General features: G+C 39.2%; 1 protein-coding gene across 1 annotated transcript in view; it reads left to right on the forward strand.

Moving 5' to 3' along the window:
* Positions 1 to 13,430, forward strand: part of ABCA4 (ATP binding cassette subfamily A member 4) — a 111,884-nt gene that overhangs the window by 11,818 nt on the left and 86,636 nt on the right. The window contains exon 6 of the mRNA XM_063298291.1: positions 6,910 to 7,107. Coding sequence (XP_063154361.1) covers positions 6,910 to 7,107 — 198 coding nt within the window. The remainder of the gene's footprint in view (positions 1 to 6,909; positions 7,108 to 13,430) is intronic.

Consider the following 13,430-nt stretch of genomic DNA (forward strand, 5'->3'; position numbering starts at 1 on the left):
GGTGCCTTAACCACTAGACCAAACTGGCTCTTTTTTAATTAATTGAATCCAACCTGCTTTAAGTGAGGAAAACAGAGAGAAATTGTTTTAGCCACATCTTTGCTATGAGTTATTCAGAACAAATATAACACAATCATAATCAAAGATAAGATGTTTTGAAACCTGCTTCAGTCAGATTTGTGGCCAGTCCTTAGTGATGTTTTGATTGGACCAGGGATGATTTCTACTCCCAGCCCTTTTTATTTGTTTTCTTTAATGGATGAAGGTGATGGAAGGCAAAGTAATGAAACAGGGGTTTCTGTCCATTTTTCCCCATGAGTAAGGGGGTTCTGTGGAGTTTGCTTTTACAGATGCATAAACCCTACTGGAAGTTTAATGTTTCTGTTTTGTTTTGTGGAAACATTTTCCACAAAAATTTCTGGTGTGCTGCTCTTTTTCAACACAACTGTGAATGAAACCAGAAGTAGACCATTCCTTAAACAGAGTGTAGAAGCACTGAGGCAGAAGCACTCGAACTACTGACTGCCTATTGAGTGTCCATTCTGAGAGGTATCATGGTAGGGTGGCAAGAAAAAAAAAAGATACAGAAAACACTAATTTCTGCCATCTAATGGTCATCTGGATTTTTTCAGACCAGGTTTGTGTCAGTCTTGCAAGGTCATCCAGACAGGAAGCATGCCCAGATGAAATAATTCTACTTTATTGTAAAGTTACATTAAGGGTCTGAAAGTACATTTCTCCCCCATCACCTTTACAGCCCAAGAAACAAGGGAGGGTCCCTTCTGAGATGTTTGCCATGCCCACATTCCTGCTATAGACTAAGCTGCCTTTTATATGACCATTGCCCTGGCTGTGGCTCTTGCTCCTTTCCCCCCAAGTCATTCCCACAAACTATTACATCATGGTATCCCTCATCCTTCCTGGACCATTCCTTTCTCTTGGAGAACAAAGTTGTGCGTGTGTTGAAAGTTCTAATAAACCAGTTTGTTGGCCTTGGGTATGATGGAGGAGCTGACCAGATGGACAGTTGAATGGGAAAGGAGGCACTATCATGTCTTTAGACTCAAGCGGTAAAATGCCTTGATCTGGCCCTGAATGGGTCCCAAATCTTTCAGTAAGAGAAATGCTAAAATTCACAATCGCTGCTCTTCATGTCAGCAGGGCAGAGGTGAAAGGGCATTGCTGGGACATTGTCTCAGGTGAATTGATTGGACCCTTGAAAGACAGATCTCCTGTCTTGAATTCACACCAAACAATAGCTGTTTGTTTTCTTCTTTTTAATTCTTTTAGTGGAGAATTGCAGCCCCTGGTTATTCTGAGCCCATCTTCCCCTCATAGATGACTTGTGTGTGACTCAGGCATTGGCTCTTCTGTGGCTGGGGAGCTGTGAAAGGAATGTGGTGCCAATAATTTGAGGTCTGCTGAATCAGATCTGTGGAACTAAAGCCTTTCTTACTGAGGGGAAGAGAAAAACACTGGCTGAATGGCACAATTCTTCTTTATATATTTTTCTTTCTCTTTTTTAGTTATATAATGCTCAGATGTGGGAAATGTGTGTGGTTATTTGTGGCCAGCAGGAGATGGAATTAATGAGCTTGCTTTTCACTCTGTTAGTTTTTTCCCCGCTTGTAGATGGTTTCTGTGACTTTTGTTGGACTGTTCAGCTGATTAGATTCTGACTGGTGCTGTAGGAAACTCCCTAGCAGCTCTTTTATTTGTGCAGGAGAGAAAAAACATATCCTGTGTAACATGAAAGTTAGTAGCAACTTATACCAGCCTAGCTGGTCCACTAGATAAAATTTGATTTCTCATTCTAAAAAATAATGCAAGAGGTACATGGCTAAGTCACCTTGAAAAAGAGACCCAATGGAGCCCCACTGATGAAGCCCCACTGATCATCCTTAAATAAATATTGAAAATCTTTGAAATAGTGATGTATACAAGAGAGTTTCACTGAAAACCAATCTCCATTTTATAAAGAACTTCATCTCAGTTATCTTTAAGTGCTGTGATATTTCTCAACTCTGCACCAAGCTGCTTTCAGAATCTAAATAGGGAAGTGAGGAAAGAGAAGCCTTCATCAGCAGTTGTTAGAATAAAATCCCATATTGCTATTAATACAGATTATAGATCAGGATAGGCAATGTCCCCCTGATATTTTGGATTGACACTCTCACAACTGTAGCCTGTACTTGCTTAGGGAGCAAGCTGTGCCTGCATAAACTGCAATGGGAATTGTAGCTTTAAACATCTGGATGGGAACCACTTTGCCTATGCCTTAATCCATATTGCTAATTCAGACACAGGCAATCAAGAAAACGACTGATGCATTGTGTAGCAGTCTGCTCAAGAGGTCAAGGGTACATGTGGAATAGGTTCCCATGGGAAATATTTATTTTATATATTAAACATATTTCTGTGCTGCCGCAATCAAAAAAGACTCTCAGCAGCTTACAAAGAACAGCTATAGGTTAAAACATCCACAGTGGGAATAAAACAAATACAAAACCAATAAAAATAAAAAAGATTCAATGTAAGCTACAAATAAAATAAATAAAAAATAAAGTTAGCAACATTTATATCAGAGGACTAACTACTTTAGTCTTCAAGAGCTTCTGAAAGACCGACAAAGAGGAACCAGTGTGATCTTCATGGGGAGGCTGTTCGACAACATTGACAGTGCTACAGAGAAGCAGCACTGTCTTGCCTTAGTCCCCCAAACCTCAGAAGGAAAAAAACCCAGGATTTGCAGCCGTTTCTTTCTGGTAGATCTCACTGGTTGGGCCAATTCTGATGGGAGTAGATGGTGCTCGTATTAGGATGTGGCTGAAAAACAACTTTCCCTGTGATTCCTGGCTTTCTGTTCTGCACTGGGTGTCAAAAGAGAGGGTATTCCTCCATATGCATTCTGAAGTGTCAAATGTGTTTGATTTACTGATTATTTCTTCAACTGCCTGGCATATGCTGAGATTCCATCTGGGAACGTGTATGCTTTGCAAACCTCTTTCTGCTTAAAAAGTACTGTAGTATCCTGTTGCGGTCAGTTAATCCAAAGTGCACGGCTACTACACAGAACAGACCTTGCCATTGTCATGGGATGTTCTGATGCTTCTTTGCTGCGGCTAATTATATATCCTGTTTCCTCTTCCAATGTCATTCTAAGGAAACTATGAAAAAGAATGGACGGTCCCAGAAATACTGTTTACAAATGTTTCAGTTTTCTGTAAAGAACTGCACGCAGCTGAAGAACTGACCTCGTAAGCACCCTGGGAGCGCAGGAAATGACACACACTCACACATAAAAGCTAAACCTAATCTGGAGGCCAACTAACTGAGAAAATATTTTGTTTCTCCTCTCAAAAGTGCTTGCTGAACAATGGCCCGCTGATAAAATTACTGGAATTTATTTCTTAACTGCTGCTTTCAGGTTACAAGACAGATAACGGGGCTGTTTCTGACTCATAGGAAAGGCTGGGCTACACAGAAAACTAGATGGGAAGTTTAATGTTCTTCTACTCCTTCGCTCTACAAGAACATTCTGGAATTGGGATTTCAATTAAAGTTCTATGTAGAAATGACATTTTAAAAACTAGTGATCTCTTTCAGCAAATCAGTACTGATGTCCTGTTTCACTGCTGTGTTTTAATATTAAATCCTCTATTGCCCCTGGTTCCACGAAGAACATCCATCTTAGTATTTAGATTGATGCTTTTGCTCCCACTGTTATAACACAAAATATTTTGAAAGGTACCAGAACATCTAGAAATCATAAAACAGAAAGACTCTCCAGATGAGCTTAATTCTAGTAACTGCTTGGGCACACCCGTATAAACACCAGTATCTTCTTGGCAGCAATATGGATTGCGACTCCTTTCTTCCGGGATGTTTCTTGGACATCCTAGTTTAGTCTACTGCCCTGGGATTTCCAGGTTGTCTCCCATCCAAGTAGTAACAAGATCTGCCCTGGTTACAAATTCGTTTCTTGATAGTAATATAAGACATTTGCCCACAAGACAACGGTGGCAGCTACACAGGTACTATTCTAGCTTCTGGTGGTAACTGAACTGGCATTAGTTGCATTCTTTCAAGCATCTATTTCCACTGACAAGGATTTGAAACTTTATTTATTTATCAAAAGGTGAGAATATTGGGATGTTAAGTTCTCTGGCCAGTATTATTCTGCCACATATTCTATATTCTTGCAGAAATGTGGCAAAGTGTACAATCTTTATTTCTGATAAGATTCAAAATGAACATTGGGCCAGATTCCATTTCTCACACTGACTTAAATTGCATGATGGTTTCACCAACTGTTCCCACATAGGGAGGTGAATCTGGGTCAACCAACAACAATGAATTGCCAGTGAAGTGTTATTTACACCAAGATGATGAGAAAAAGATATTCTAAGGTATATCAGAAAATATATTCCAGGAATTGTCTCTACCACCATATCACCCTGGCTTTCGGATTCCATTGGTGTTCCTTTCTAATCAAATATCCATTTTTCCTGCCGTAGAAGCTTGTAGGAAATTGAGAATAATTGCACACCTTTAAGGATATTGGTGTTGAAAATCTGGATTACACTAGGTGGCAGCAAATAGATTTATAAAGCTCTAATTCTTTGCTGCCATCTAGTGGTTATTTGTGTTTTTACAGCCCAGAACTGGTAGCAGCTGGAACTTTTGCTTGTCGGGTAGCCTCCTTCTAAATTGCCATGCAAAATAAACTGCTGGAAGCTGTCCAACATCCCAGGGATCTATTTCTTCCTCTCCCATTAGCAATCTTCAAAGGCTGGATGTGCCTTATTTTGCATTATCAAGGGCCTTCTTGGGACAGCCTTTTGATGACAGAGCAAAGCCACAAGAACCAGCTAACCCTGGGCCACTGGGGAGGTGTTATCAGAGTAATTGTCAGTACTAGGATTACCAGAGCTAGGCTGCAAAAATCCAGATGATTGCTAAAAAGCAACTTCTAAGTCAGCCTTTCTCAACTTTTTCACCCTGGAGGAACCCTTGAAATATTTTTTCAGGCCTCGCGGAACCTCTGCAAATTCAGGCTCAAATATAAGTCAGAAGTTACAAAATTATTATATTATTTCATGCATAGGCCTGTATATATGCATTAACAGTGTTCTTAAACTAAAAATAAAGGATGAAACTTACCTCTTTAATGTGAAGTTGCCTGAATTTGAAATAAATTTTTAAATAAGTCGTGATCTCCCAGGGAACCCCTAGTAACCTCTCGCGGAACCCGAGGGTTGCACAGAACCCTAGCTGAGAAACCCCGCTTTAGGTGATAGCATCTAGTGGTCATCTGGATTTTTGCAGTCCAGATTTGTAGCCCTAGTTTATATCAGGGCACACACAGAAGTTGAGATTCCATCAAGCCCTTAAGAAGACAGCTATGTGGAGATTCAGAGCCAGAAGACTTAGGGATGCAGGAGTGCTCAGTTGCAATAAAGTCTTCTTGGGAGAAATAGAACTATTTGGCAGGAAACCTGTATTTCTGAATAGTTCCTGGTTCAATGCTTAATTCTTAATGATACTGGATGGAGGCTGTAGAAGTTGGTATATAAAAACCTTCCTCTGAAAGCAGTCCAACACTGGAGTAATGTCTGACTTCAGCCAAGGCTGTTGCTTAAGTAAGTAAGTAAGTAAGCAACTTTATTGATTAGTCAAATGACCATATCAGAAAGTTGGGCATCAGCCACTATAAGATATAAAATATAAAATATGATGCCATAAAACAACTAAAATACAATAAAATTAACTAAAATATACTATGGTGCGATAAAATACGATAAAATACAGTAGGGTAAAATGGAGATAAAATTGTAAGATAAAAATGCACGATGTAATAAAACAGGTAATAAAATACAGAAACAATGTGAATTTAAATGAATTCATCACCTTTACATGCCACCCCAATGCGTTCTATAAATTGCGTTCTCAGTTGTACAGCCCTAGCTATAAACTTAACAGTTCTATTAATCACATACGTATTTGTGCCCTGGAGGAAGTAACATAGTCTTTTGTTACGATCCCAGTATGTGGTTCTGTCAATTAGTGTCTGAAGGTACTGAGCCCTTGCTGGGGCATATAGTTGGCAGTTAAATAGGACATGTGCAATGTCTTCCAATAAATCAGATATCATTAAGTATCTGCTTGTGAGTCTGAGTATATCAGGATAGGCAATCATTACAGGGTGATCCACAAACACAAGTCCGCTCAAGGTAAGGCACTTGGTGGAATCGTCCGCATTTGACCATAGAATGTAGTTGCTCAAATCTTGCTCTAGTAAGAGCTATCCTATGGTATTGCGTCAGACCCATTGTCAGGTATTTTTCTATTTGAAAGGACAGTTTATTCTTGGCCAGCCATTTCAATGACCTATTGTGTGCAAGTGACTCAATGTCTGTTTGGGCATTAACATCCAAAACTCTTTGTTTGAATATTGCCTTGGCCTGGTCTCCGGCTGAAAGTAAGTATTGTGATGAAAAGCCGAGAAATGCGATGGTTTGGAGGAGTTGATTGATCCATGTGGTGGATTGAGGTGTGCCCATCTGTTCTTCAAGGCACATTGTTGCTTAAGAATATCCAGGATCTTGCCAGCAGATTTATATGTGCCTGGACCCCTGAACCCATTAAACCATGCCTTCTGTAACCTACCTGGTGTTTTCTGCTCCTTTCTGTCCTCTTCTAACTGATCTTTCCAAGCTCTCTTTTTATGTATTTTTAAATATATTGTTAAATTTAAAAAAAAAAAGGAAGCTAGCATGTTGCAAAACAAAACATTGGCCTCTAACATAACATGCATTTCCAACAATGCCTCTAGGCCCCGCAGAGACTTCCAGAGGCATTTTTAGATAATAAAATGATGGGTGGCTACAATTTATGTTTTGTCTACAGTTTGCCTTTGGCGTCCCAGACTTGACTTTGAAAGATATAGCTTGCAGCCAGACTTTGCTGAATCGCTTTATTATCTTCCGGAGTCCAAGTGGCTTTCAAGCTGTGCATGGTGCAATGTGTGCCCTTTCCCAGGAGAAATTGCAAAAGGTTGAAGATTCCTTATATGCAAATACAGATTTCTTTAAGCTCTTCCATTTGGTAAGTTCCAGCCAAAGGATTACCTTTTTACCAATGGGGATGACAATGGGGTATGTTTTTTTGTTTAAACTATCTTCAACAAACTGTATTTTTCTTAGATGAAGAAATCAAGTAATGATATAATTCTTGTGTTGGTGGTGACTGGAGCAAAGACATAATCAGGAACCTATGGAGTCCTGACACCCATGCCAGAGAAACTTCAATTGAAGAACAAAGAAAAAAATTAGATTAGAAGGCTGTACTCTAACCCATCATTCACGAAGAAGCAAATGGAATCTACCAACTGTATTTTAGCCAATCAGTACAAAGGCTTTGGGAGACTGGCAGGGATGCGCCATTCATGGCAACTTTTTCTCTTAATATTAATAGTAAACACATTTCTCTAAATTTGGATCCTTGTATTGCCAGAAAGGCACTTGCTATGCACAAGAAGCAAATAGCACAGGTTTGGAGGAAAGCCCAAAGTTTACTGAAGTTTCAAAAAACATTTGGGGAAATATGCTCTCATAACTAAAACACTCCATATTTGCATTTGTTGCAAGTCATATCTGGTTTCTGGGTTTATGTATGTGTGATTTAATCTTACAGATAAATACAGTTTAAACAGCCTAAACTGTATCTTCATTCATGACTCTTTTTAACCCAATACCCTAATGAGTAAAATAAGGGAAATATTTATGTGCTTCCTTTGTACAGGAAGCTTAGGGACTTATCTCAACAACAGCATATGTTCCTTAAAAAAAAACACTTCTCAGAAAAGAAGGCAAGGTAGGAGGTGGAACCATCACTGCAAAGTCCACATGGGCAGCTTTTTCCTTTGCTTTTGCATATATGAGGGCAAAAGCTTTCCTCAGACAGATATGTTGGCTGGCAGTGGGTGATGGGAGTATACTGAAAATACCAGGTTAAGAAAGTCCAGAGGATTAGATGGATTGTGCATTATTCACATGTTCCCAGAAAGTGACAGAAGCTTTATTCCAAGGAGATGCACAGTAGAAGGACACATCTGAACCCTCTTCCCTCATATCTTTCCTCTCCTTCCCAATGTCTCCAAACTTTCTTCTTCCTTCCAGCTCCATTGCTCAAAGTGTTTTGACTGAATACTATGGGCATGCGGGATTTCAAAGGGGAGAGTTCTCTAATTATTTTGATAAAGGGATGGCTGCCTTCTTCATTTTCAAACCTTCCAGAAGTGTCTGACTTCATCCTCTGTGGCTGGGTTGGCAAGCAGTTTTGGGAGTTGGTTCAGTGCATCTGGAAGGCACCAAGTTGGGAAAGGCTATGATATGGAATAGCCCAAAGCTCATTTGAGAATTGAGGGACATAAAAGCTTCTGGTCCTTACTTCAACTCTAAAGTGAGAACAGTGATTGAAGGAGAGAATAGGTAAAACACAAAAGTATGCTTCTTTTTTCCCACCGTTAAAACTGGCAAAGGACCAACTTGGATAGCTCTCTTTTATTAAACCATCCAGTAAAAGAAATCCCTAAAACTCTGACACTGAAAGTTGACAGAAGAAGCCTGAGTTTGTACAACAAACTAAACTTTAAATTTGGATCAACAAAATATAATTCCTATATTCACTTAATATGCTTGGTCCAAGCAATTAAATAGGTGGGTCCTACAATGTTCTGAACCACAAACTACCCAATCACTTTAGCCTAATCTAGGATACTGTATGAAGCCAGGCAAATACTGGTTTGCCCCAAAGAAGGAGTTTAATTCCCCAAGTTATTGGGAGAAATAAATTGGAAAGATAAAGAGTTCTGGGTACTATTGGGAATAGAATTCATTTGCTTATTCCTAATCTAGTTCCTCTACCTTTTTGTTTTATATTAAAATAAGAATACTTCTATTGGTACATGCAGAAGAAGTATATGCATTTACCACCCTAAGTTACACCTAGATCACCCTATGTGACAAATTATTCGTAGCTGATGTGGATTTTCCCTCCATTCTTCACAAATCCAGCAAAATAGTTGGAAGGAATGTATGAAATATGTTTAAGAGCTGAACATTTTTTAAAAAATGTTTTTTTAAAAATAATTTTTAAAAATAATAAAACAGGATACAAGGCAAAAAGGAAAGTTGCATCATTGGAACAAAAATTAAAGATGGGTAAGAGTCAGTGTGGTTTTGAGGCCAAAAAGAGAAGCAATTTATAATCAGAAGGTACTGAGATGTGTTGGGGTGGATTGGAAAATTACTAACAAATCTTTTCCTTGAAACAAGTTTTCTTTTTGTTAAAGATTCCAGGAGTGAAGGGAGGAAGATTTGGGGCATGAGTCAAATGGTGGGATGCTACATGACACATTCATTAGAGAATAACAGAGTTTTGTCTGGCAGGGAAAAGATGAGAGCTGAAGGAGGAAAGAGTGCATTTATACTTGTCAGAGTCAGCACATTCTTTAGATTTCCTCCAGAAGGGTTCTGCAGACTGGTACCAGGGACGGATAATGTGGGCAGAGGGAATCAACCAAGCTTGCTCTGTCAAGGTACAATTGAGGAGAAGGGCATACAAGAGTCCCCAGCAGTATTCCAGTATATATTTGAATCAGCGTTTGCCTTTAAGTTAGCTGCATGTTAGGAAACTTTCTGGGGTGAGTCTCACAGTCCCTCTATTCTTCTACTGTAGTTGTAGAAAGTTCAGATAAAGCACCCTGAGTGCCCCAGGGCTCTTTCGGTTGCAGGCCCTTCTGTTCCCGCTATACAATTGGTTTGAAATACCAACATGCCTTTTCCATAAAGCTGTCATTTTGTTAGGTTTCTGACAGTTGAAACATTTTTGGTGCAGTAGAAGCCTTTCTCTGCTTTCATGTCAGCTGGCTGTCAGGATGGAATGATGCCCTTAGCAGAAGTTAGTTCCTCCAGAGGCCTTTTGACCTGCAATCCAATTGAGAGCTGCTGCATTTGCCCCAGGAAATGAAATCTGAATTGAAAGAGTTTCCTTGCTGAAAGGGGGAGAGTGAGAAAGAGGGTATCTATCCATTTGTGGAGAAATTTGGGGGTTTTTCCTGGACTTGTGGCTCCTGTAGGTGGTGGGCCTGGCTAGGAGGGCTACATGTGTGCCAATTGATCCCATTCCAAGACTGGGAGGCACTGCTCATGGTCACTCATGCCTCGGTCACCTCCTGATTGGACTACAGTACTGCAATATGCTCTACACGAGGCTGCCTTTGAAGAGTATTCAGAATCTTCAGCTGGTGCAAAATACAGTGGCATGAGCAATTATGGGATCCTGTTGTTCCATGCATGTAACACCTCTGCTCCACAAGCTGTATTGGTTGCCACTATGCTTCTGGGTTCAATCTGAGGTGCTGGTAGTTACTTTTAAAGCCATTTATGGCTTGGGGCCAGGTTATTTGCAGGATCATCTTTCTCACTTGTATCTACCCATCCTGTTAGATCTAGCAGGAGAGGCATGTTCAGGATTCCGTCCATAAGGGACTGTCTTCTGGCAGGATCCAGGAAGAGTGCCTTTTCTATTGTGGTGCCTGCCATCTGGGACATCATTCTCCCAGAGATCAGAACTGTCCCAACACCACTGACCTTTGGTTTTGTCATTGAGCCTGCAGCCCTGGATGTGTGGCTGAACCCATATCATAGCTATGTTAGTTGTTGTTGGTTGTTTTTTCTTGCCTGCTATATATGTTATTTATGATTTTGTTATACTGTTTTTATCTTATTTTTCAGCATTGTTAGCTGCCCGGAGTCATGTGTATGAAATGGGCAGCCATATAAATTGAATAAATTAAATAAAATAAAGGCTTTTATTTTGCCCCAAATTCTGAGGAACAAATATAACAGCCTGACAGGAAATCCATGTATCATAAGCCTGCTGTAGTTACTCCAAAATGGCTCTGCATTGGTTTCCTATTCTTACTGTTCATTTTGTAGAGCAGCCATCCACAAATTGATGCCCTCTAGGTGTGTTTGATTTCCAAACTCCATTTCTCCAGCCTTCACAGTCAATAGCTTTGTTGACTAAGTCTGATAGAGATTAAAGTAAAGGGAACATCAGGAAATATGCCAAAACTGCATGTAAAAGTAATGAAAGGGTGAAATTTCATTAGCCTGGAGCTCTTGGTGAGAAGCATCAAACAAAAGGATTGGTGACTTTGAATTTATGACCACCTGGCATCCAAGTATAGACAACCTTCTCCTCTGTTCTGGTTTCCAAATATACTGAACTTCAACTTCCATAACTGGAATAGAAATCTCATATATCTGTAGTATACAATGTTGTGTAAGGATGCTTTAAGGCTTTTTGGCTATATTCTATGAAGCAATTGTAAGACTAAGATTAAGACTAAGGAGGAAATTAGCTGAAGTACAAGGACCTTGCCCAAAATAGCATATCTTTGTCACGGTCTTTTCTTCTTTCCTTATAATATAAAGAATCAGCTTTATCAGTTCATGAGAGCATAGTGCCACAACTTTCCCTTTTTATCAGTAAAGGCCAATGATGTGCAGTGTACCTTAATATTTTTGGCTTAATATTCCTGATGGGCAATTTTTAAGTTATTTTCACCTGATTTATCAGTGGCAAGTGCGATGCAAACCTATGCCTGTTGTCTCAGAATTAAGCCTCAGCTGACCATACGTGAGGTTACAGACTTAGAATGGCACAGCGTCACCTATAATATAAGCAGTTTTAATAAATACATATGTATGCTGCCTTTTCTGGGCAAAAATCAAGGGCTGTTAAAAGCTGAAAATGCAAGTCAAATGAAGAATCACATCCAGTTGAGGGATTCTAAAGGATGGTTTAATATTTTAATTAATCCAAGTCACTAGTGGAAAGCTGTGGTAGAGCAAGGAAATGAACAGAGAGCAATACGGATTAGATGAATTCTTAAAATTCCTTGCTTGCCTTGTAAAATTGCTCACCCTACAATTTCCTGGTTTTGCTGGACTTTCTCATAAGTGACAGATAGACCATGAACAAGAAAGGCCTCCCATGTAATCTGTGGTATGTGTGATTCCACTGAGTGATGTATTCTGAAATAATGTCAACAACTCAGAAGGACATACCTAAAAGGTAAAGGGAGTGGATCATCTTCATACTTGAATTATATGTTTCCCACAGTCTGAAGGGTGGAAACAAGCGCAGCCCATGCATTCCAATTTGTCTTGTATATTTCAGTTCACCATCTAGGAAAGAAAAATGCATTCTTTCTGGCTCTACAAATGCTTGATCATCAGCAAAGTTGTTTCAAGCCACTAGTGTTACATCAGAATAGTATTGTTTTACATAAAAAGGATAACTGTGTGGTTGGACAATGAGTGTGAAATGAAGTATACTATTGGGGTTTATAGTCTCAACAAATTTTGAGGGTTCCATGTCACAGAATGTTACCTGAAGCATTGCATGCTTTTAGGTTTTATGTAATTTTCTAAGGACAGCTTAAAAATATGTGGACTCATGAAAAGTTATCACATGTTCCCGTTAAGCAGGATGAATTGTTCCACTGGAATTGGGAGACCAGTGTGATTAGCCCTGAATTAATGTATTGAAAAAGCCCTCAAGGTCCTTTCTTACATACATAAGATAACCTGATTAAGGTACTGTCTGATCCCAATTCCAGCAACCCTGTTAACTTTAGGCTACTGACACAAAATAGCTTTATTTTCCTCTAATCCAAGATTTGGTTCTGTCTAAACTGTCCAAAGAGAATTATCAGCATAAATCCTACAACATGTACAGTATACATATATACATACTCATCAAAATATTTTATTTATTTATTTATTTATCTAATTTGTCCCCACCCATCTCCTCCCTTCAGGGGACTCTGGGCGGTTTACAACAATCGATTAAAAACAATAACCATAAAACACAGAGAATAAAATACAATAATAAATAATATAAATAAAGGTAAAAAAATTCCCTTTTGGGGCAAGCAATGTTCTGCAGAGTGTAGCAAAGGAGAAATAAATAGCATGCCAAAGAAATTAAAGTCATGAGGGAAGAGAAAGAAAAGGAAACAGTTAAATCTAATTCACACCAAACCAACATTATCCCTACCCTTTCTATCCTGGCGTCTACCACATCTATACAGCAGTTCATATATTGCCTTTTGTTTTTTAGACTTCTCAACTCCCTCTTTCTAAGAATCTCATCAACTTCATACAATGAAGACTTTCTCGATCTTCACCTTCCTTTTGACCCATTCATTCTTCCTTCGTATATGCAATGTGATCAACATTCATTCTCTCTATGTGACCTCAATGACCTTCCTTAGTACTGGTCACACACTTTGTATTCAATCAACATTCATCACCCATTCATCCTTGATTACATCTCTTCTTGTATTATCACAA

The sequence above is a fragment of the Candoia aspera genome, chromosome 3, assembly GCF_035149785.1.
Source record: "Candoia aspera isolate rCanAsp1 chromosome 3, rCanAsp1.hap2, whole genome shotgun sequence".
In the NCBI taxonomy this organism is placed as follows: Eukaryota; Metazoa; Chordata; class Lepidosauria; order Squamata; family Boidae; genus Candoia; species Candoia aspera.